Source organism: Myotis lucifugus, unplaced genomic scaffold, assembly GCF_000147115.1.
Source record: "Myotis lucifugus unplaced genomic scaffold, Myoluc2.0 scaffold_17, whole genome shotgun sequence".
Lineage (NCBI taxonomy): Eukaryota > Metazoa > Chordata > Mammalia > Chiroptera > Vespertilionidae > Myotis > Myotis lucifugus.
This window is the reverse complement of record NW_005871065.1, coordinates 8,013,052-8,039,192: the sequence shown is the minus strand read 5'-3', so window position 1 is coordinate 8,039,192 and position 26,141 is coordinate 8,013,052. Positions and strand designations below refer to the sequence as shown.

The 26,141-nt window shown below is 41.6% G+C and overlaps 1 protein-coding gene across 3 annotated transcripts in view; it reads right to left on the bottom strand.

Moving 5' to 3' along the window:
* Positions 1 to 26,141, bottom strand: part of COL14A1 (collagen type XIV alpha 1 chain) — a 173,165-nt gene that overhangs the window by 1,841 nt on the left and 145,183 nt on the right. For all 3 annotated transcript variants that reach the window (XM_006085247.3, XM_014452679.2, XM_014452680.2), the window contains exons 43-47: positions 22,899 to 22,934; positions 21,624 to 21,690; positions 18,204 to 18,392; positions 2,903 to 2,980; positions 614 to 769 (exon numbers count right to left, since the gene is read on the bottom strand). In XM_006085247.3, the coding sequence (XP_006085309.1) occupies positions 614 to 769; positions 2,903 to 2,980; positions 18,204 to 18,392; positions 21,624 to 21,690; positions 22,899 to 22,934 (526 nt within the window). The remainder of the gene's footprint in view (positions 1 to 613; positions 770 to 2,902; positions 2,981 to 18,203; positions 18,393 to 21,623; positions 21,691 to 22,898; positions 22,935 to 26,141) is intronic.

Here is a 26,141-nt window from a genome sequence, read left to right as displayed (position 1 = left end):
TTGATGCTTCCAAGAACGACTATGTCAGAAAATGTGTCATTGCACAATCCGCCAGCACGCAGACTGCAGATGTTTATAGGGAGCATAATCTTTTCAGAATCGCAGTCCAGTAGTTAGTAATGAGGTAAGGACAGCATGGCCACTTATGTTTCTTCTGAAAACTATCTTTGGTCATCCATGCATGGGGTGGGCAGGATGTCACCCCAAAGAATCTAGGGGATCCCAGTTATGGGGAAGTTCTAAGTTTAAAGTTTCCCCCAAATAAGAGTAAATTTTACAGGACACCATGGCCATACCACAGCAATAACATAGCATGAGGGGCCCAAAAGAACGTTCAAACATGTCCCCCAATGACCAAATAATGAGCTCAGAGGCCAACTCTGTGTGAACTGCCATTTGGAAGCAAGGAAGACTTAGCTGTGCTGTTGTTTTGAACTTCCGGTATTTTAAAGAGTTAACCTCTAGAGTCATTTGCACTTTATAGAAGATGCCCCTGGAAGTTCAAGCTCTGCTTCCCTCCCATATTCGGTCTATTTTTCATAGCACCCCTTCACTGTTATGGCACAAATTATAGTAAAACATTGCTTAAAGCCCACAAGAGGCTGGTACTTACCTCCCACCCCGTAGGCTGAACATGAAGAGGGATCGCAGTATCCAGGCTGGCCGGAAGGACCTTGTGGTCCAGGCACCCCCAGGTGACCTGGTGGACCCCTTGGTCCAGGAGAGCCAGGGGGCCCCGGGCTTCCTGACCGACTCTCCCCTGCAGGTCCTAAAAAGCACCCACAATGAAAACAGTTGGTCTTTTATCACAATAGGGTGAGTTTTGAGACCACCAAGAAGTAAACTACTCTTACGAGAAGCAACCTTACACATCTCGACAATTAGAGCAACCTGCCTCTCTCTACTCATTGAGAGCTTCTCCCTAAACTGGATTCCCGAGACAGAAGAACATACTGGAATTGCACATTATCCTGGAGGACAACCCTTTTAATCAGCTCAGAAAACTAGAAAACAAAATCTATTCTTTTCTAGCACCTCTTGGATATTAAAGGAGAAGGAACATAGCACTCTCAACCTTGTTTTCTCTGTGGAGCTTCTGTTTCCCAATATGAATCCAATGTATGGGTGTGCATGCATGTGTGCGTGCACACGCACACACACACACAAACACATGAACACTCTCAAGCTCAACTTCATCATCTGTACTGGTTTATGGCCCCAGATAATTGAAGTAAATTAGTCTGAGTCTGAAAGAAATTATTCTACATGAGAAAAAGATAAAGTCTACAATTGGACCCAACATACTAATCCAAAATGTCTTTAGGCTAGCTTATATTAATTGAGAACTTAGATTGTGTGAAAATGGGGATTAAAATTTTTGTGAAATTAAAAAGATTGTTAGGTTGGGTTTTTTCGTTTTTTGTTTTCATTTGTTTTTATGTTTGTTGGTGTGTGGTTTTTTTAAAATACATTTTTTTTTATTTCAGAGAGGAAGGAAAAGGGAGAGAGATAGAAACATCCATGATGAGAGAGAATCATGGGTCGGCTGCCTCCTGCAAGTCCCCCACTGGGGATCGAGCTCACAACCCGGGCATGTGGCCTTAACCGGAATTGAACCTGGGACCTTTCAGTTCCCAGGCCAACGCTCTAGCCACTGAGCAAAACCAGGCAGGGCTCTTTGTTGGTTTTTATGGCTGGATTCAAAAAGTAGTTAAGAACCATTCTTCAACTAGAAATGAAATTCTTTAACTTAAAACCAAGATGTAAATGAGAAATGTATTTGAAAAGTGTTGTGGCTCTCAGATACATTCAGTCTCATTTCATCAACATCCACCCAGCATCCATTCTGGGCATCTCATGATGCTGACTCAGTTATATGATCTCAAATTACAGGAATTTTTACATTTGAAATGAATCTATTGCACTAGGCATCTCTCCTAGAAAAAGTCTTTTCCAAAATAATTATTAGGTTAGAAAGAAAAGTCTATAAACCATTTGATTCCATGTGGCTAAGACTGAGATTGCAAATATCCAATAGAATTGCAAACTTAGAATTTTAATAATGACTCTGATCGTCTGAAGACCATTATGAAAGCTCCTAGAAATGTACACAAACCTCAAAACTTCACCCAAAACTCACTCAGTGAGATGAGCATGGTGGCAGGAACTACCAGTGCCCATCAAACATCCACGTGTTCCTCTAGATCTCGAGCCTCCCCTGCAGGACAGTTGGAGCTGAGCAACTAGTTCCAGCCAGTGAAATGTGACAAGTGACTTATGTCCTTCTGCATTTAGAACTGTGAGACCTGAGATGCTTCCTTTATCTTTCTCCTGGGGCCTTTTGTTCCAAATGGTGGTGGGGGGGCGGGGGGAGAACCACCATACATCAAGCTTTGTGTCACGAGTATGATATAAACCTCTGTGGTGTCAATCCACTAAGCATTTGTTTGTTACTACAGCATAGCCTAGCCCAGGGGTGGGCAAACTTTTTGACTCAAGGGCCACAATGGGTTCTTAAACTGGACCGGAGGGCCAGAACAAAAGCATGGATGGAGTGTTTGTGTGAACTAATATAAATTCAAAGTAAACATCATTACATAAAAGGGTACGGTCTTTTTTTTTTTTTTAGTTTTATTCATTTCAAACGGGCCGGATCTGGCCCGCGGGCCATAGTTTGCCCACGGCTGGAGCCTATCCTAACCAATAAGATTCCAGAATATGCTGTAACTTTGAGAGCTTGTATTAGGAGACAAATTGGCCTCCTAACAAAATGAACACGACATACAGCCATTTCAGTTAGATACAAGGATGTAATATGATCATGTTCTTCACCTGTGATATCCAGAGAATAGAAAGATTTAGGATTTTCATTTTCAATTTTCTGTTAGGTAGAAATATTTACCTGCTGGCCCAGGGGGTCCTCTGGGACCTTGGCTTCCAACACCTGGATTTCCTTTTTCTCCTTTGATACCAGTTAGACCTGTTGAGAGAGAGAGGAGAGAGAGAGAAAGAGAGATTCTTTTTAAAAATGAAATCCATGTAGTTCATTTTTCTGGGTTTCAAAAGGACCTCTCTAATGAAGACAATGATATGGGATAATCTGGGCTATGGTTACTGTTGGACTTTTATATTAAAGTCTGACACTGGTGACTTTTGTACAACCACATATAGAGGCTGGTTCTGTTTCTGAGCCTGCAGTTTGTATTTGCAAAACTGCAAGGTTATCTTCCTCCTTCATGCTGACGTGGTCCGGCCTGCCAGGAGCGGCCTCTGTCTTTGCACGCACCAGGCCAGCCGATGTGTGGCACTCCACAAATAACACAATAGAAGTCACAAGTGCACATGTCTAACATTTTCCTTTTGGTCCACCCTGTAAAGGATCTGCAAAAGGCATGAATTATAATTAGGCAGCAAAGTTCTGAAGAGCGTGAGTTTCCATTAAAAACTTGGAAGCTTCGGGAAAGCCTGTGTTTGATTTGGCTGATTCAGCCCCATAAAATTCTAAACCTATTCATGTGTCTTTTCCACAGAACAGACTTCTTATGCCAAATAATTTATGGTGCTACTAATAAACTATACATTTTCACAGGCAAAAAACACACACACAAAAAAAAAACCCACAAAGAAACATATACACCTCAATGTCTAAGCAGGTTCTATCACCAGACTGGTGGGCAGGTGAGAGCATGCTGTATTCAGCCCCAACCTGTTGCATCAGACGGGGGTCTGGGTTACCCTGACTCACGTCACAGATGATCTCTGGTGTCTGTTTTTCAGGTGCAACAATGCTTTGAAATAGCAAACTGAGAAACCACATCTCTATGTAATTACACCTAACAGAGAAACTGGGTGATTCGTCAAAGCTCAGAAGGGAACATAAGTCAATGAAAATAACCAATCTGATAGGTGGCAGGCATGCAAGTGATTTAAAGTGTTTAAGACTAATAATAAAAGAGGACACTTATTTAAAAAAATAAAAAATAAAATGCTTAAGACTACAAACAACCTTTTTTTTCTTACTAAATGCAGTACATATTCACTGTAGACAAACTAGAAAACAAAACAAGAAAGAACCCTAGCCCTTGAAAATAATCACTTTTAACATCTTAGCTTAAAACTTCCAGAACTGTTCATATAGTATTCACTCTGGAAATAGTTGACAACAACAACAAAAAGCTACTAATACTTCTTTCTACATGGTATGCGTAATCATAACAACTGCACATGATTGTCCCTTGATTGGAAGCTTTGGTGACTGCTGTGTTCCTTGTGACCACCTCTTGGGGTCAAGGTATCCTGTCATATTTTTAAACGTCCTTCTTCCTTGTTAGTGGTCCTCAGGGCTACTCCATCATGACTAGGCTTCCCCAACACCCAGGCCTATTGCATGTGGCCTTAGTGGTTTTATCTGAGTTCAAAAAAAGACCAGCCCAGCAGAAAGAGGGCAGGGCGCTGGGCTGATTCTTCTCTTAGGAGCTGATAGGAAGAGAGTGATTTCTCAAAAGAAAAATACCATTCAATCTGTGTTATACAAAGCACATGACTTACTCGGACTAGTCAACATTTAATGCTCGATTGCCAATCAAGTTGTTCAGTCAGAAAACTACCCTGAGTCAGAAAACTACCCTGAGTATGTCTACTAAACTAGTAGCTAATCGGTTAATAGTTGCAGTGAGTACTTTTTAGCTGGTGGGTGCTCCCTCATTTGTGAATGCGTGTGCCTTGATGTGCATCTGAGAATAGAGCAGAAACTGCCTTGTCTGTTAGAATCAGAGCCACTTTCCCCAGAGGGAACCACACATTTTTAAAGAATTAGAACACAATCAAACACACCAATGACTAATGCAGGCTGCTCATGATTAACTGCGGGTGACTCAGAGGCCTGCCATGACCTATGGTTCTCAGGGATCAATGTTAACAGCAGGGCTTCTCGGTGGTTATTCTCCACAAGCAGAAGACGCAGTCGATTGGGCTGAATAGGACATCCAGGAAAGTACTCTCAGGAAGACCCCCCTGATAAGAGCTTCCTGGCTTAGCCTTTGTTCACTCATAAGGAAAGCAAGAGGTGGGGAAGACTGGGGAGTAGGAAGTCCAGTTGTTTTAATTTTCTATGTTATGTAGATAAAAACCAAGTGGAATTTGATAGTATCTGTAATACAAATCAAGAAAGGAAGAGCCTCACAAAAACATTCCAGCCCCTGAAAAGGCCCTAAAAGTAAATTCTAAGAATACAATCTGATATCATCAGAGAATTTTAGATGTTGTTAGCCTTCAAGTTATGATCTAACTAGATGTAAGCTAATATATAAATATCTGTCCCTGTGTCCACTGAAGGATTATCCATATCCATGATAACTGGACTTGGTTATAAATCTTTTTTTAAGGAAAAAAAAGGTTAAAATCAATATTTAAGTACCTAAGATGAGGATTGAAATTAAAGGCTAAGTTTACAGATTGCAGATCTCTAAAAACAGATCTGGATATATTTTGATAAGCCTTGTAGGCCTTGATTAAAAGGAGGGAAATGGAATGTCCTAGAATGTCAGCCTGTGACTGTCCATGAGGTGACAGAAGGCAGTGGAGTGAGGGCATAGTCATTCTTTACAGACAAAATGTCATCACCCATAAGGACTTCCCTAAAATATCTCCTTGTGAGGAACCAAGGTGGGGCCACTGGTGCTGAGAGGGGGTCACCAGAGCTAAGTGCCAGCGTTCTTCCCACAAGGCAATGGGACCTCCAAGTGCACAGGATATTTCCTCCTTTTGACACTCCCTTCTCACCTTGGTTGTCTCCATAAATACTCCTCATTCTTCAAGACCCAACTCAAAGCTTCTCCACAATCCTAACAGGCAGAATCATAAAGGAGTCAAGAGGGCAAGAATTGCCCGGCCAGCGTGGCTCAGTGGTTGAGCGTCGACCTATGAACCAAGAGGTCACAGTTTGATTCCTGGTCAGGGCACAGGCCCAGGTTGTGGGTTTGATCCCCAGTGTGGGGCATGCAGGAGACAGCTGATCAACGATTCTCTCTCATCATTGATGTTTCTATCTCTCTCTCCCTCTCCTTTCCTCTCTGAAATCAATTATATATATATTTGAGCAAGGATTATCTATCTATCTTTTCACTTCTATGGAGCCTTTCACATAGTGTGTCACTAACATACAGGGTGTCCTGAAAAAGGTACACACACATACACACACACACACACACACACACACTTTTTAACAGCTGATAGTTCAATTTTGAAAATGTATTTTAATAATACTGTCTTTGTAATTATTCAAAGTATGTGTATACATTTCTGGAGCACCCTATATAGTGAGTGAACAAATGAACAAATGAACGAATGAATGAATGAATGAAGTTCTTTGCTTCCCTATTATCACTGCCTCCAATTATTCCATTGCATTGCTTGTTCTTGTGTTCTAGTTTGAAACTATGAGACTATTGACTGCAAGAATCATCCCCTATTTATTGTGGTAGTGTCAGATCCCAAGCCAAGTCTCACACATAGTAAGAAAATGCCTATAAAACACTGGAAGGCAAATTGATTGACCGAATGTAGCTGACTTAAATGCAAGCATGACCCTGAAGGATCAACAAACAAAATCCCTTCAGCTGGAGCTTCACTTTTATTTTCCCATGCCTGGCTTATGTGAACACTGCTTTTTCTAACAAGTTCCTTGCGTGGCAATATGAACTACGAGTGCCTCTTAGAGATGAGTATGATGGACTCCATTAGCTTTCACTATCTGCCATTTTTAAAAAATGAAGAGAGCTGATATAAAAAATCTAATTTATCAAAATGTGATTTAGCTAATATCCTTAGTTTTCTGTGAAGTTACCAAAAATATTTAGGATAATTAGAGAAAAATCTTTTCTATTATGCATCCATCCTTTTATTTATTTATTTTTAATGACAACTTTTAAGAGCTATTCTTTTAGATCTTACTCTCTTATTAAAATCTTAATATCTTATTCTTATTTCATTTTTAAAATTTTTAAAAAATAGATTTTTACTTTTTTAGAACAGTTTTAGGTTCACATAAATATTAAGTGTAAAGTCTAGAGCGTTCCCATATGCCCCCCGTCACTACACTTGCATAGCCTCCCCCATTATTAACATGCTGCACCAGAGTGGTAAGTTTGACATATTTCTTCCTCCTTAAGAGTCACATTAGAAATGATATCAGGGCTACCTGGTTCTCCCTTACCACTAACCTAACACTGACCCTCTAATATTTTCTTTCACTGGTTTACTAAGTCAGAGACCTGTTTGTTTCAGTTCTTCATTGTATTCCCAGTTTCAGGCACACATCAGGCACTCAAAGATCTGTCAAACAAACGGATGGATGAATGAAATTCAAAGTCTGATTGCAGACCTTGACAAACCAAAGATGTGGCTGGTTGGTGTACCAGCTATGCTTCTAAATGACCTTTTTAAGTTTTGAATGCTAGATGTTTTATGTATGAACTCATTTAGTCTTAGCAGAAAACAAGAGGGCAGACTCAAATTAACCCAAAAAGAGGGCTGGAATACAGAGGTTAAGTCACTTGTCTTTAGTTAGTAACACAGCCAAGATTTCAACCCAGGTAGGTGCTGAAGCCTGTGCACACAACCCAACCACTGTGCCTCCTGCCTCCCTCTCTCCACCCCAAGCTGGCTCTCTAGGCTGTGTTTTCAGTCTTGTTTGCTATAGCTGCGGCTTTCTGAACTGCCTGCGGATACAGTCTGCACGTTTTCTCTGGCCCGACATCAGCCTTGTGGTTATCAAGTTTCCGCAGCTTACTTCCTTGGGTGTATACATTTGACCTCAGCTCTGAGCAAGCCTTGAGGTTGATTTGAGGAGGATTTATCCTGCTCGCATGGACTACATGTCCAGCGGCTAGCCCTCGGTTGTTGGTTTCCCTATTTTTTTTTTTACCTCCGTGTAGGGAGATTTTACTAATTTGCCCCTTGACCACACCAAGCACTCCAGGCTGGAATCTCATGCTCCTCCATGGAGCCCGGTCACTCCCACATAATCAGACATTCTGAGCAACTCCCAGGATTTGTGCTCAGACAGCTATGCAAGGCCTGGTTAATACTTTCATTGTCATTCTACCAAAAAGTCACAGAAACTATGAGACAAGGCATTAGCTGTGTTATTATATAGTCTGTTGCCTGGGAAATGCTGGTGATGAATTACACGTAGACTGCTTTTTATTCAACATATGTTGGAATGCCTACTAGGTGCAAGGTACTGGACAGGGTCCTTTGCTACATTGGCAGATTCACTGGACTCAATTCAACCACTACTTTTTGTACTTATCCAGGCTCTGCCATCTATCCCTCTTTGGCTGTGGATCAGTGCCAGCATGTACAGGCTCCATGTTTCGGGCTAAGGTGGCCAAGGCTGGAAAATATATGGTTGCTTTAAAAGTGAGCAAACTTTGCAAACTATTGCTAAGGGTTCCACCTCCTATTGCCTCTTCCATAAAACAACTGACCATCTAGTATGCCTCTATAATCTATGGCTCAGCCAGGGAAACATCAACCATTCTAGATCTTTCAAGCAAAGGGAATTTAACATAGGGACTTGGTCACATTAGCAATGTGACCAATGGAAGAATCGAGCAATCAAATAAGGATGATGAGACAACCCAGACATTAGCAATAGCAGGAAGGCACTATCAGCAGTAGGAGTGCATGGGCGATAGGAAGAAGGGTGTGACTAGAGCCCAATGCCTAGGGCCTTCTGGTAGGATCAAGAACGACAGTGAGACATTGTCCAGTGGAAGCAGGAGCCACACAGGGGCTGTAGCCACAAATGAAGTCACAAAGGAAGTCGGGGTGAGGTTGATGGGAGAAATATCCTGATTTTTCCCTTCTCCAGTCCCTCCCTTTGGCTGAAGCTGTCCTGAAGCAGCAGGATAGAAAGTTTGAAAACAGTGACACACAGAATAAGGAGAGAGAAGAGCAAACTGCCCAGTCCAGTCCCGACATCAGGCACTGAGAATTTAGGGTCAAAAGCACCCTCTGTGTCTGTGGCAGGTCACCGTGTCACAGGGGAAACAAATGAGTAGCTGTAATGCAGTGAGAGTAGCTGCAAAATATGAGAGCACAGAGCTGAGGCATTGGTAGAGAATTGCAGATGGCCTTCCCAGTATAGTTGACCCATGATATGAAGTCTTGAAGAACAGGCATTACCCACGTAAAAAGGGGGCAAATAGAAGCGCATGTGCAAAGGTTTGCCTTGGGAACCAGTTGGGTATGGCTTTGGCAGCTGCAAGGTGGGTAGTGGTAGAGTAAGAGGCCAGGTTAGGCCTCCTTATGACAAACTATGTGCATCACTCCAACGAGTTTGGATATGGCCCCTCTTCTAATACCTGCTACCTAATTTTTTTTGTTTCTAACTTCATACAGTTTTCCTTAAAGAAGAACTCCAAACTGGTTAAACTTCAGGCCCTCAGATCTGCCCCTGCTGGGTGCAACCAAGCAGCACAATTTGTTATTGTGAAGTTTAACACCACCAATGAACACTGTGCTCATACCATGGAAAAGCCAGGGAAAATGTGCTGAATCATATTTCTACCTAGTGGGCTATCCAGTGGTCAAAGGAACCTACTAACCAGAGCAAGATCAAGACAACAGAATAGTTTGCATTTTAGGTTTTGGCACCATAGTAATGTAGGTAGGAGGTCCTTTGGTCTTTGGACCACAGACATCTAAATCGGACACACTGACATTTGGGCAGTGAGGGGAGGAAGTGCAGCAGGGAGGAGGGAAATGAAGGCGGGAGAATAGAAGCTCTAAAGAGAGAAGGAGAGAGGAAAGGAGATGATGATGCAGGGCTCATCCATGCACACCAAACCTGTGCATCTGTTTGCAGGTTGACTGGTCATAATTACTAGTACATCAACAATTGCAGTGTAATGGGAAAATGCGGTGATTGGAGCCATGTGCCTGGGGACAGAGAAGCCCAGATGAGGAAGATCTTACTCAGTCTAATTCAGCTGGAAGAAAGCAGAGTAGCAACAAGAAATACACTGGCCAAACAAATAAAACATTGCGAGGAAGCAGTGGTCTGGCAGAGGTGACTCTTGAAATGAATTTTGAAGCTTGAGTATGAATGAGTCAGAGGAAGAAAGCGGGTTCTGGGGAGTGGGAAGAGCATGGAACAATCCACGAAGAGGTATAAAAACAGGGCACAACAGGGTTAGCATTGAGTGTGGTAGGAAAGGAAAAGGCATGTGTAAAGAATGTTGGTAAACTTAATTAATGGTCTAAATTCTTTACTACTTTGCAATAGGATTATACACCCATTCCCATTCTATGGACTCATGCATTTCCTTACTCATAGATTGAGGGTTGGCCAAGTGATTTGCTTTGGCTAGTGAGGTATTAGTGGCAAAGACAAGAACAGAGGTGTGAAATATGACTGGGAAGTTGGGTAGCCCTGCTTTGTTTTAGCCATTGTCACAAGGAGAATGGGGAGCGATCTCCCTCCTCCAGCCAGGGCCCCAGTAGAGCAGAGCTGTCCCACCTCCCACAGACAAGTGATGAGAACTAATATTTATTGTTGTATGTTACTGAGATTTTTGTGGTTTGCTGTTATGCAGCAAAAGCTGAGCAATGTGCCGTTCAGTTTGGCTAGAGCAAAGGGCACATACTTGACGTGAAGCTGATTAGAAAATGTGAACCAGGACCACACAAAGATATCTTACTGAAATGACATTAACCTTGAGGGCTATTTCTAGCACAACGCCCACTACCCCAGACAGTGACTGAAGTCCAATGTGAGGAAGCTGTTAAGACCTTCTACACAGACCTTCCAATTAAGGGTTTCAAAAAATAGTTAAGCTACAGAAACAATGACATTAGCTTTCATGGCAAAAAGAAGATAAAATACTGGTTACAGCTTTTTGTTATTGTAATAGTCATATTCTACTAAGTACAGAAGGTGGGGACACAATTTGATGGTAATTTTAGTTTGTCAATTGCTTTTTAAAAGTCATTCTTTGTGTTTATTTGGAAAATGATCTTATCCTGACTACAATTAGTTCCAGGAGCATGCATACAAAAACAGTCTACAATAACATGCTTTCAGTAGGTGCTACTCTTTCAAGGTCCTTCAATCAAATCTTACATTTTCCTCTAAAAAGCTACATCTGGTATTTGAATAATTTAAAGGAGTTGGGAGAGAAAAATACCCATTTAAATAGTGAAAACAGGTGGACACAGAGTGAGCCAACCCTTCCCAGGTGTCCTAGGAGCCAGACTACCTGGAAGTCATACTTAGGAATGAAAGCAATTGCCCTGTCCCACCACAAGGCCAGAAACCTTGGTTCAATCTGGAAGAGTGTGATTAAGTACATAGTCACAAATAGTGTGATATTTCCTCTCTTCGAAATGGATAGCCTAATTCTCCTCCACTTGAGTGTGGCTGGGCTTAGTGACTCCCTCCTAGTAGAATATGCTAAAAGTAAAAGCTTGTGACTTCTGGGATCAGTCAAAACAGGCATTGTGGCCCACCTGCGCGGCTCAGTGGTTGAGGGTCAACCTATGAACTAGGCAATCATGGTTTGGTGACTGGTCAGGGCACATCCCAGTTGCAGGCTCCCTCTCCCTCCCTCTCTGAAATCAATAAAAATATATTTATATAGAAGAAAAGGCATTGTGAACTCCTCCCTGCTGTCTCTCTTGGATCACTGGCTCTGAGGAAAGCAGCCATCATATTTCGAGACCACTCAAGCACCCTGTGGAGGGACCCACCCCTCTCAGGCTCAGTGTGAGTGGAGCAGTCAGGGAGGGCCCGAGACTCCTGCCAATAGCACTGTGAGTGAGGCATCTTGGAAGCAGGTCTGCCAGATCCAGTCCAGCCTTCAGATGACTGTAGGCCTGGCTAACGTCTTGACTGCGAACTCACGAAAGACTCTGAGCCAGAGCCATCCAGCTAAACTACTTGTGAGTCCCTAACCCACAAAAACCATGATCATATATCTTTTGTTTTCTGTAAGTGCTAAGATTTAGGATAATTTGTTACATAATAATAGATCACTAATACATAGAGCTTCTCTCTGCAACCATGATGAATGTAGACTCCCTTTGTAGTAAGAATAAAAAAGCCTCTACAAAATAAAAGATGATACAAAGAGGAGTACTCGTTGTCTTAAAAGTTACCGTATGTTAGGAAAACATAATCCATCAAACCTTCAGGGAAAGGTCTTGTTCCAAAGGCCATTCAAAATGGACTTCACCAGATCATTATTGGGTGAGAAAAGAAAACTCTATCTTTGTCTGGACTTCGTCTCAGGGGATGAGAGGCAGGGGGTGGGGAAGCAGGAGAGGAAGAAGGCAAACATGTATTTCAGCACATTTTTAACAGCAATGAAAAGATGATGTCTCATGCAACACATTATCAACCATAACACAACATCACAGGGAAGACTTGTAAATATTTAAGGAACAACCAGCAAATTATTATGAGAGCTCCATCAGCCCTCTTTCTTTAATCAAGTTAATCTGTCCCATAAAGATAATTTTTCCAGAAATTAATCCAGGATCCAAGGGTCATTAAGAAGTTTCACAGATGCTTACCATCGAGGCATTCCTGGCTCACAACTGCTATGCTCTAATTCTGAACTTGTGACCAACGTTTTCTGCCAAATGTATCGTCAGTGCCAACAGCTCTTTTCAACCACGGGAATATTGAACATAAGAACCTTAGTTCTCTCTCTCAGCTCTGAATGAATCTGGGACCCAGTTTTCTCTCTAGACTTCTCGGCCTTGTTGACTTATAGCAAACCACGGCATGAGCATAAGAGATGCAGGTTTAGCTTTAGTGTGTGCAGCCTTTCTCTACCTTGACTGCCATTTCTGTGTCTCTGAAAGGGCTTGTCATTGACTTACAGCGACCAGACTATGGCTGATTCCTTTCCGACCTGTGGCAGGAAAGGCTTGAGAGAAATAATTTTCCAACTTTGAAGTCCTTCAGGGATTTTATCCTCAAAGAACAAGAAAAAAATTAATCCAGGTAGCAAACATAATGTGAAATTTTCTCTTGATTAAAGATAACATTCCAACATGATTATTATTTTTATTCTTAATAATTATATTAGAGTGAGTGGTGCTCTTAGCACCCAAACTAGTTGATTCTACATAGTAAATGTAATGTGCTAATGATATCTATAGGAACCCATGAGTTCCAACAGTGAAAGTCTTTTGAATGACACTTCCCAGTCATTTCCACTCTCAACTTTTCCAGGTACCTATGGAGAAAGACCCTGCCACCATCAACTGGTTTTAGAGCAGTGGTTCTCAACCTTATGGCCCTTTAAATACAGTTCCTCATGTTGTGACCCAACCATAAAATTATTTTTGTTGCTACTTCATAACTGTAATGTTGCTACTGTTATGAATTGTAATGTAAATATCTGATATGCAGGATGGTCTTAGGCGACCCCTGTGAAATGGTCATTCGACCACCAAAGGGGTCGCGACCCACAGGTTGAGAACCACTGTTTTGGAGGATGATCAGTATTGGAAGGCTTCTCTGGGGAAGGCCTTAGTAGGAAAAAGAAATATAACTGAAAACCAAGACACTTGTTAACCCCAGACACGTGCCTGCAAAAGTAGGAGAAGGTAACTTACATTTAGTTGCATAATACCAATGATGTATTTGCTATCTTAGTAGATCTTCAGTGTGAACACAATAGAGACAAATGTAGAAAGACTAAGTAGTTGATAAATCTCAATTATATCAGCCTGAATTTGTAGTGGTTGCATTCTCAGAAATTCTTAAATATAAGTACATTCTGACTTCTTCATTATTATTTCCAGTATAGTCATGCTGAGAATTTGCATATTGGAATAAATTATTAGATTTCCCTTTTACTATTTCATATTACACTAGAGGGGATTCCAGTTTTTAAAATTATGTGTGAAGATAAGTTCTATTGATTATCTATGAATTTCATTGTAGAACACTAGAAGAGATGTTGCAAATTATTTGTTACAGAAAGGAAACAATATGTGTGCTAGGGTTGAGAACCATGACTTGAAAGGTTTCAAGCCCTTTCCCATCTCAGGACCTTTGCATATGCTATTGCTGTCTCTACCTAGGATGTTCTTCTCTCACTCTCTTATATATACGCCCAACTCCTAAATTTCAGGTCTCACTTGGATAAAACATCAACAGGCTGCATAGAAGAGTCCCCTCTTCCATGCTCATATAGCATCCTGCATTTATTCATAGCACTTATAACAACTGATGTTAAACTATTCATGTATTTTTTGTTTAATATCTGTCTCTATGGTGGGCACATGAAAGGCAGGAAATGTATGCCCTGTTTACCACTATTTCCTTAATAGCCAGCACCATGCTTGACATGTAGTAGATGCTCACAAGTGGTGGTTAGATGAATGAATGAAGATCTAGAAAGATTAAGTTGTGAGATCAAACAGCCAAAATGACATAGCTAATAAGTGGCAAAGTTAGCATTCTAACCCACAAATGTTTGACACCTCAAACCCCATGCTTTCCACCCATCATGACGCTTCCAGGTAAAGCAGCATCACAAATGGTTTCTCTCCTAAGATATCAGGAGTAAAAGAAGATTGAATGGCCTTGTTCCAGGTTTCTCCCCTATTCCCCCCTCGCCAAAGGCTGAGATACTAGAATAGGAGTATAACTTCTATAGGTATATCCCAAATTGCCAGGTGCATGACCAGTTTCCTTGTAGGTAATTTCCCTACTTGGACTCTTATATAGTCTCAGTACATGCTACAATCTTAAAACAATCATCAAGTGTCCAAATGAGTAACCATAGGAAATATTTTGATCACATTCATATTTATCCAATAGATCACCTGGCTTCATCTGCCAGGGAGGTCATCTGCCAGGTCATGGATGCCCACAGCTATCCAAATACAGCAGAACAGAGTTCACAAGGAGCTTGCAAATAGCACAACCACAGCCCACTGTGACACTCTGATAAGCTCAGCTGTTCACATTTTTTAAAATATCTTATTTCAGAGAGGAAGAGGGAGAGATAGAAACATCAATGATGAGAGAAGAGTCATAATTGAATGCCCTCCACTGGGGATCGAGCCTGTAACCCAGGTATGTGCCCTGACTGGGAATCGAACCATGATTTCCTGGTTCATAGGTCAATGCTTAACCACTGAGCCATGCTGGCTGGGCTGTTCACATGTTTTGAAATGTAATTATTAGAAGACAACAGCATTCTCCAGATGCTGCACAATTCTGACTTCTCATCTGTGACACACCCACTAAGCAATGATTCAAAGGTAGTAATAGGGCAGAATGGAGCAAGCACAGATACTCTGGAATCACACAGATCTAGATTCAAATCTGGGTCCCTTATTGTTCAGGTACATGACCATGGACAATTGACAATCAGTTGATCCTCAGTTTCCTCACCTAAAAATGGGACAAATATTGATCTCATTAGACTTTTATGAGCATTAATAATGTGCTAAGCAACTGGTAGTTTATCAAATAGTTGCTTGATAAATGCTAGCACCCTTTTCTATCAAAGGCCACGTGATGTCTTCCTCTAAATTCAGTTCGCATTTATCTTCTCCCAGCTCACACATTCAGAAACGCTTCATATCCTCTATCCAATCCACAATACTGACAGATACATTTGGTGCCTAAAAGGGAAAGCCACGATTATAGTATTATCTCACACACTGCCAAGCCAAAAGTCTTGCATAAACTTTGTGTTCAGTAAATGTTTGCTGATTTATTGTTCAAAATAAACCAGATATGAATCCCAGCTGTTATGGATATACAACTTAAACATGAAAATCTTTAAATGGATGATTCCTCTTATACATTATTTTTGGGGTTGTTGGCCTATAAAACCCCAACCTTAAACCCCAAGCCACACCCCTCAGTTGGTGATCAAATAAAATCACCTTCCCTCAGGCTTAAAGGGTATCTCACTTTCTGTGTTACTCTCATACTGCATGTACTTGTGAAAATCAGGATTTTGCTTGTCTACTGTACCCTTTAGGAGCATACATATCTACTAGTGGCCCAGGCACAGATTCATGCACATTCTCTGGGGTGCGTCACCAAGAACCGCCACTGCCAAGTCACTACAGCTCGGCAGTAAACCAGATTTGGGGCGACAGTGCCCCAGCAACAACATAACCCATAGCCAAAGGTGGAATCGTGGGGCCCCTCGAGGAATCCGGCTCCCTCCTCTCTGGTTCCAGGGTGTGTCACTGCCAAGTCACTGCAACTCAGCAGCTCCCGTGTTGAGCGTCAGTGTGTGTTATATGTACTGGCCAGTCAGCCGGTCGGCTGGTCACTTAGCCTTTTATACATATGTAGATGTGTAGGTAAGAAAATTACATCATGGAAATTCCTATTTCAAGGGTTGCCCGGGCCACTGAGAACTCCTGGGTGATTTCCCCTGGTCTAAGCATTCAAAGGCTCCTATAGAGCAAGAAACACAGCCTGGCAAGAACAAAGATAGGACTTCCAAAAAGAACACAGACAACTTGGGATTTGCTGAGATTGACTCAGGTGCTGGCTCTGAGCTCCCTGAGTCACAGCTGGCCCATCACCAATACCATGCGCTGCTGACAGAGGTGGCCACCCTCCTGGCTGCCAGATCTCTCGTGTCCTGCGAGGAAACTATGCCTGTCTCCATATCTGCTGATTCAGTGCCCTTGCACAGGAAAAGCCCTCAGAAAGGAGAATCAGATTCGGGTCTCAGTCAACACAACAATGATCTAGTGCAGTGATGGCGAACCTCTGACATGCGAACTCATTTTTTTGGTTGATTTTTCTTTGTTAAATGGCATTTAAATATAAAATAAATATCAGAAATATAAATCTTTGTTTTACTATGGTTGCAAATATCAAAAAATTTCTATATGTGACACGGCACCAGAGTTAATTAGGGTTTTTCAAAATGCTGACACGCTGAGCTCAAAAGGTTCGCCATCACTGATCTAGTGAGTACCTATGATGTGCAAAGCAATTCAGACCTAATCTCTGTTCCCAGAAATCCAGTGGTTCACCAATACCTGATGGGCGCTAAAATCGGGGGTAGGGGGATCAGGGGGCGGAGGAGACAGTCAGGACATCAGGGATTCAGAGCAGGAGATATTTGTGGTCTGGGTTGATCAAGCCAACTTCACCCATGAGGTGGGTTAGGCTGAGCCTTGAACTCAGAGTAAGAGGTACAGAAGACAGAAACTTCCAAAGGAGGAACAATGGGCACAGAAGTGCAGACGCAGAAATGCACTTGGCCTGTTGGCATGGAGCAAGAATGGATGTGAAATAGTATCTTTGTAATCTGCAGTTCACATCCCAGATTTATAAAAAGAGTCCATCCTACCCATCTCACAAAAAGCAACATGACTCACAGAGCAGAGAGGCAATTAGCTTTTGCCCAGAACTACATTCTAAAAATTGTGTCTTAGAAAATACTTTTATCAGTTGCCCCTCTTCCCATCACTCTCTTTGTAGTTCACATCTAGCCCAATTCCCCACATCTCTTTGATCTTATTATACAATACTGTTAAGACCTGTAAAGGGTAGAAGAAAGGGCTAAGTGGGAGCTCTATTTTAAAGAAACTTTAGTAGGAAATATAAAACATTGGCCCATTAAATAAGTAAATAAAATACTGCCTCATATTATAGAAAGATAAACCACAAACAGTATTTATTGGAAGTTTCGAGCTGCCATGTTCTGCATAGGCTTATGTGAACCATCTGACCATTTGCCTCATGACTCCCTTCAGGGCTGCCACTGACTGCTGCCCACCGTGAGCCCTGCACAAAAGCAGCACCAGACCCAGGAAGCCAGCTCTCTGCTTGCCATGACTTATATGCGATGCCATTTAGGTCCAGAGGGGGCACTATTTTCTGATTCTTCTACCTGGAAGGGGCATCTTTTCTTAATTCCTTCCTCTAGAGGGGACATCATTCTCTCATTCACATAAAAGCCTCTTAGAGGTGGGTTGGGGATTCTGATCCTCTTTTTTTCATACAAGCAGAGGTGGCTCTTGATAAACACTTTGTAGATCACTCAATGTTTTCAACCTTGGGATAAATAGGAAGCTGCAGAATAGATGGGGTAAAATTAATTTAGGTCCATTATTTCGGACGTTAGCATGGTATAAGCACCACTGTTAGGCTCTGCTTCATGGCACTCAGTCAGGGGAGTGGTCCAGCTTACCTCGTTCTCCTGGGGTTCCTGGCACACCTGCATTTCCTGGGAAGCCTGGGGTACCTGGGGGTCCTTGTTCACCAGGAGTTCCAGGTGAGCCCGGCCTCCCAGGCTCCCCAGGAGGCCCCTGGACGGTCCGGACGGATGAGGAGTGGCTGGGAATCTGGTTGAGGATGGCTGTGTACCTGGCCATGTGACCTGAGACAGGAAGGACAAAGACAGCTTTCAATCAACTATCACACAAAGAGAAGACTTGTCAAGGCTCCGAACAATTCTGTCAGAGGCCCATGCAGGGGGAAAGCACACCCCTCTGAAATATGTCGATTTCCAAAGTAAAAAGTTGTACATTTTATTTTGGATGATATTAACAGCTGGATTGTATTCAAGTTGCATCTCATGTGTTTGGAATTCCACAGCTCATGTCAGCATCTCAGTAAACATCATTTGAACAGAAGTCATAAATTTTATCTTCACCCCCAGCATGTGTCTGACCCCCTAAATCCTCACCCAGCTGCCCCTTTTCTCCAGCAATTCCCCCCCCCCCCACCCAAGTGGTCTTTTTTTTTCCAGCCCACAAAGTCTGCTCCACCCTCTGGCTCACAAATCCCCAGACAAGCGCTGTTTCAACTCATCTCTTTGTTGCCAAGTGTTTTTTGCAAGAACCTTTACTTGGGTCCCAGCTGCAAAAACTCCCACTAGCTTCATTTTCAAAAACACACAAACCCTGGCTTTCTCTCCCATAGTAGCTTAACTCGGTTATGCCTGGAAGGACATAGTTTTTATAAGTAGAAGTATAGATTAATAAAGTGCTTTATAATCATAATGCCTCAGGGTAGCAAGCACTTTTCTAGCATCACAAGGAGGCAAGCTTTCCCCACATAAATGAATTTCCTAGCTAACTATTTCTTATCCCTTCTCAAACATTCAAACTTAAGAACAGTAACCATTTTTAGAGGGATTACTGCTTAAATATATGCAAGCATTCTTCAGCAGAGGATCGTGACTGTAACTAGGATTGGCTTCCTGACATCTCCGGGGGGCCATCAGCCGGCACACCCATGAATGTTGGGTGTGGCCAGACATTTCTGCATCTATTTGTTCAGTTTCTTCCTTTGACAAGGGGATGTCCTCTATCACTCCTCTAGCTGTCATCGCTTTGGCCTCACAGTGTCCCATACAACCTTCCCTAGCATAATTGTGCTGACCAGCTCTGGACAAAAAAACCAGTTAACTGAGAATATGAGGATTTATATGCTGACTGATAAATCAAGTTCTGAGGGGTGAACTGAGGAGAAACCGGAAGCAGTGTGGAAAAATGGCTGAGGTGTCAGAAATACAGCCTCTGGGCAGGTTGGTTGGGTCTTGGTCATACAATCTCTCCCATTTCTTTCTCTCGCCACTGCACGGACAGGCAGGCCTCCTTGTCTCACAGCCCTATTCCTGTGTTCTTGTCTAACCCTGCTGGCTTCCATTTCCTAGAAGTTGTTCGCAAGAATCTGAGAATTCCCAGGGGGAAAAACTCAATTTTAAACTCTCCTTTTTAGTGCATGTTTTAAACAATCATATATTTATACAAGACTTTTATTCTACACTGGACTAAGACAACAACTATTGTGAAATCTTCTACATACTCTGGTTAGTGAGTCATATTAGGATTTAACCCTTAGGTTTCCTTAAAATAAATATTTGCTCATTTACATTGAAAAATACTTGAAATGAGAAACCTACAAAATAATCCAAGATACAGGTTAGCTTTGGATGTATTTTTTTTTTGGTTAATCCTCACCCAAGGATATTTTTCCATTGATTTTTAGAGCAAGTGGGAGGGAGAGGGAGAGACAGAGAGAGAAACGTCAATGTGAGAGAGATACATAGATTGGTTGCCTCCCACACATGCCCCAACTGGGGTCAGGGATCAACACTGCAACCAAGATACATGGCCTTGACCAAAATCGAACCGGGAACCCTTCAGTCCATGGGCCGACACTCTATCTACTGAGCCAAACCAGCTAGGGCATGAATGCATTCTGACTGTTCAATTTCCCTTTTATAATATATTGTGTTTTTAACGATCTTATTTTGTCATTAAACATGAATGGTTTCATTTAACTGGCAAATTCTCTCTCACACATTCAGTTTGGGCAATATAATATAAAATTAATTAAACTTAAAATATAGGGAGCATTACTACCATGCCCGAAGAGGGTAGCTTTGTACTCACTTGTCCTGAGATTTCTGTCTTAATGAAACCTCTCCCAAGCTCATGCAGACCTTTATCCCATGCCTCCCCCAAGGGGAGATCTGGTCCTATCTGCTACATTTGGAATTTTGGACCCTGCCATTAGGACCTTCTCAGGCACTCACGGAACTCCCAGACTTCCCTGGGTTAAATTAATATAACCTCAAAGCTGTTAAGGCAGCAACACAGGTGATGTCAGCCTTGGAGGTAGAGGACTCTATGGGGTGGAGGGCTTGACAGCCTAGGGCTAGAGCTGGCGGGCTTTGAGAGGAATATTTCATCTCTTCTTGGCCTCAGATCTGCCTGGAACTGAACAAATTGTTGGCAAAGAGAAGGGCCCTCCAGTTAGATTATTGAGACAAAATAGAGTCAGTGGCCAGGAGGGAAATGTGCAAAATGGATGAGTTAGTAAGTGAATAAGCAGAAATCAATAACTGAAATACTGGACTGTGGAAAAGTTCACATTTACAGTAAAAAAAAGGGGGGGGGTTGGGGGGACAGGTGTCATACCAAGTGTATACCAGTATAATTTTTGGCATAAAGCACAAGTATGGTATCAAATATCTCATGAAGATTATACACACATGTGTGTGTATTTAGGCATAAATCTTAAAGAATAAAGGAGAGGTCCTTGGGCTAACCAAAAGAAATGGATATGAAGGAGGCGCTGATTTAAAGCTAGTGAGTGAATAGAAATCAACACTATAAATCCTCTTTTGTGGTGAAGGCCTGGGGAGGGGGCAGGAGTGGGGTGAAGGGGAGCAATGGGGGGGGAAGGGTCATCTGTAATACTTTCAACAATAAAGATAATTTTTTAAAATATGTCATCTTTTTGAAGGTAGCTTCTCACGCCTCAATCTGGCAGCTAACATGTGCTGAGTACTTGAGAAAAAAATCTATCTATCCATTCTAGGAGATGGGGAAGGAATAAAAGATCTGATCTGGGCAGTCACGTTAAATCTATCTGGGCAAGCAGGGAACTCTTGGACAAATGACACAGAGGAATTTGGCGTCTATACCATCAGTCTAGAAATCTGGGGTAACCTGCAATGAGCTCTTAGATGGCTTAGTGATGGACATCTGTAAAGCTTACACATCTGCACGAACACATAGCTTTAGAGGTGTTTTCCTTCATCATCACACTCACGGGGATGAGTAACAGGAAGCATCAGTAACTACTGGGCACTTACTCTGGATGAGCTGTTCGCACACCTGGCGTGCCACCGCTCTCACCATGGCCTGAGACTGCAGGTCACCCTGGATGAGAAGAGAAGCAGACTCCTGACTCTCAGCCACAAGCCCAGTCACATGGCAAGACTTCCAGGTGGAGACCGGACTTGACCCACTGTTCCCACCTAGGCTCTTTGGCTCCAAGCAACAGGTAGGATTAACACTATGGTTCACGCAGGGAAGGAGTAAGCAGTTCGACATTCCTGATGCTGGGTTCCTTATTAACTTAAAGAGCTCCAGTAAGCATGCCTGGTCCCAGATTCTAAAAAATTTAGTAGTTCTGAAACAAATCCATATGTATATTTAATGCCTCATTTACAGCTCTTTGGAGCTTATAAAATGCAGCACTTTCTCAAGAAGTAGCTTACTTAATACAAATAACAACTCAGAGGAAAGGTGTTAAACCCATTTTATAGACAAATGGAGTTAAACACATTGCCCAAGGTTACACAGAGGTAACTGGATGAGCCCAAGGTCACTGCTGTTTCTACTATAGCCAACAGCACAATTATATTAGCAGCTGCACAAATTCTCAAAGGACTGATAAGATCCCTAAAATAAACTGATTTATGTTCTTTGATCCTATGCCTGCCATTGTCTTTCTGGGTGCCAATATTGGAAAAACATGAGTCCCATTCTATTCCTTGGCATCTGTATAGAGCTTTTACTTTTCTGAAGCATGTTCCCATGCATTATGTAATTTCTTGATCAAATCCACTTTGTGAGTTAGATGAGTTTAAGTCTCTCTATTTTTCCTTAAAAAAATGGACCAAAGGTCATCTAGCTGGATGGTAGCAGATCTGCAACTAGTAACCAGCTCTCCTGACTTCCAGCCCACAAGGTGTTTCCACTTAAAAATGGATTCGTGGTCACATGAGTTGAGGAGGGAGTGATGGGAGAAGAAATGGTCTAAGACAGTGGTTGGCAAACTCATTAGTCAACAGAGCCAAATATCAACAGTACAATGATTGAAATTTCTTTTGAGAGCCAAATTTTTTAAACTTAAACTATATAGGTAGGTACATTGTTATTAACTTAATTAGGGTACTCCTAAGGCTTAGGAAGAGCCACACTCAAGGAGCCAAAGAGCTGCATGTGGCTCGAGAGCCGCAGTTTGCTGACCACGGGACTCTAAGAGCAATGAATGATCCTGATAGTAAATGGTGATCCTTTGTGAGGCGTATGCAATGGAAGGTGTGCAGTTAGCTCTGATTGGTAAACAGAGTTAGACTTACTCGTTCTCCTCGCTCTCCTTTTGCTCCAGGAACACCCTGTAAAATTTTAAATTGTCAAGTTACTTGTAACACTGCACTTAGCCACGCATTAAAAACATCTTATTTTATTAAGAAATTTTCTTAGTGCCAGTAATTCTGCAGCAAAAACAGACACACAACAACAGTAATAAACAAACAGCAACCCACCAAGCAGAAATAATTCTTTTAAACATTGGAGGAATCCAGACTTTTAATGCAGAGACACGGCATGTTGTTGTTTTTTACAAAGTATTTTTTCCAATTACAGTTTCCATTCAGTATTATTCTGTATTAATTTCAGAGGTACAGCAAAGGGGCTAGAAAATCATGTACTTTATAGAGTGGTCCCTCAACCGCTGATTCAAGTACCCACCTGGCCCCATACATAGTTGTCACGATACTATTGACTATATTTCCTAGGCTGTAATCTATATCTCTGTGGCTATTTTGCAACTAGCAATTTGGATTGCTTAATCCTACTTGACCATTTTCAACCGGTACCCCAATCTCCTTCCCCTCTGACAGCTGTCGGTCTTTTCTTTTTATCTATGAGTCTTTTTCTATCTTGTTTTTTATTTTATTTTATTCATTAGATTCCACATATAAATAAAATCATATTGTATTTGTCTGTCTCTGACTAGCTTATTTCACTTACAGAATACCCTCAAAAAAGTATGCTTTTAAAAATATTTTAATAGATTTTTATTGATTTCAGAGAGGAAGGGAGAGGAGGAAAGAGAGAGAAACATCAATGATGAGAGAGAATCATTGATTGGCTGCCTCCCGCACAACCCACATTGGGGATCAAGCCTGCAACCCACATGTGCCCTGACTGGGAATCAAATCGTGACCTCCTGGTTCATAGGTGAATGCTCAACCCGAGTCACCATCGCCGAGCTCGACAAAGTAAGTATGTTTTAATAAAAAAACTGGGATCATGCAGCAACACTGCTTTGTAACATATATCATTTCACTGAATAGGTCGTTCATATCTTTCTACACTAAACACCAGTCTATGAATTGTGCTCAACTGATGCTTCATAACTTATTTCACAAATCTCTACTGAGGAGCTAAGCTGTTTCAATTTCTTAAAGAATAGCTCTGAAAGGAAGGAAAAGATCTTCTCACCTAAGAGTTCTGTGAAGTTCTGTAAGTAAGAGATGAGGTCTGTGAAATCCCACAGCCTCACTGTGCTTTTAAAAATATATTTTTAATGATTTCAGAGAGGAAGGGAGAGGGAAAGAGAGAGAGAAACATCAATGATGAGAGAGAATCATTGATAGGCTGCCTCCTGCACGCCCCCCACTGGGGATCGAGCCCGCAACCCAGGCATGTGCCCTTGACTGGAATCGAACCTGGGACCCTTCAGTCCGCAGGCTGACGCTCTATCCACTGAGCCAAACCAGCTAGGCCTCCCTGTGCTTTTAATAGCACATGATTCTACCACCCTAATAATGGGAGCTCCAATGAACACGGACTCTCAGCTGAATTATTATTTTGTTTTGTGGTTTAGCTGCTCTTTGACCCGTAAGAAACTATCATAACTGTAAAACTTTTGACTGAAAACCAATGGCTTTTTAAAATGTTTTTGCAATGAAATTACACTTATAATGCAAAACATGTGTCTTCAGAAACATTTCATCTTTTTGTTTCAAATTCTGAGACAGTGTAATGAGAGTAATTCATTGGACAATATTTTTATAGTCTCTACCCAGAAGATAGTGGATGATGACATTTATAGATGAAATCTGCCATGCTGTCAGGCTGCTCCCAGTTGTTACCACAATCTCAACAAGTCTCAAACCAAACTCAGTATCTTCTCCGAAATCTCGATTCATTAACAGTAATCTTGCCTCAGCCCTCGCAGCCCAGGCTTCATTCAGAAGGTCATCTGGAAGGATGTCCGGAAGGATGTCTGGTCTAATTAGCATACTACACTTTTATTATTATAGATATACACACACTCATACACATAATAGTAGAATCATAGTGTTGGGCATATGGGTGTTCACACTAAATTTTTTCAATTTTGTGTAGGTTTGAAAATTTTCATACTAATACTTTGGAAAAAGGAGTATAAAACATGGGATCTGCAAGCCACTTAAACTCTCAGAGTTTCTTTGGCCATTAAGTTTAATGGTCTCTGGGGTCCCTTACAGAACTAACATGTCAGTATCTCATAATGCAGTCATGCAGTCATTATTTGGAACAAGATAACACCAGGGACAGAAATTAATGAAAAATACCAAAGCTGGGTTTGCAAGATATATCTCAACCTCTTCAAAGGAAGCAGATCCTCACTACTTGTGACCCCTGCCAGCATGTGAGTTCCGTAAAAGAGTCTGTGTAGCTGATGGACTTTGGTAACCCCAGTTCCTAGGACATGTCAAGTGCTCAAAAATATGTGCTGAATGGATGAATGCATGGCTAATTTTCATTTCAAATCTGGGTGACAGGCCAATCTATGCTTCATTTTAACTGCCTTGATAAATTTTGAAGACATATTAAGGTACTGGACATTCTAAATTATTAGAAAAAGAGCTGATTCTGCTAAAAAGTATCCAATTTTCATTATTAAAACTTTTTGCAAAAGGAAGATCTATGAGGCACCCCTCCTCAGCCCCATTCTTTTGGGAAATAAATGTACTGACTGTGTCCTCTTCTCCCATACCTTAGGCTCTACAAATGGGCACATCCCTAAAGATGCAGTAGTTTAAGTGGAGAAAAGAGCTACTTGTGTCACCACAAGTAAATTTTTAATGGAACCAGCTTCTCAAGCATTATGTGAAACACTAAAACATAAATTAGCAAACAAAAACAAGTAAGTATTCCACATTTTTAGTATATTAAGAAACTGTAAATGCTAGTTGTTAATATTTAAGCTGCTTTCCCAGGCCGCAAGCACTGTTCTCCATGTATTATTTAACCTTCATAACAGTCCTATAAAATTAATTCATTTAATCCTTATAAGACGCCTCTAAGATATACTCATTTGTTCTTTATAACAGCCCTACGACATATTATTTCCATTGTACATATAAGGAAAGTGATGCATCAAGATGTTAAATAACTTGCCCAAGGTCACACAATAATACAATGGAAATGCTGGGACCAGAACCCAGTCAGCCAGGCTCCTAAATCCATACACTCTCCAGCACACTGCCTCGAAAGAGAATGCCCAACAAACTTGTTAGCCACTATTTCCTATTCCAATGAAGATCATA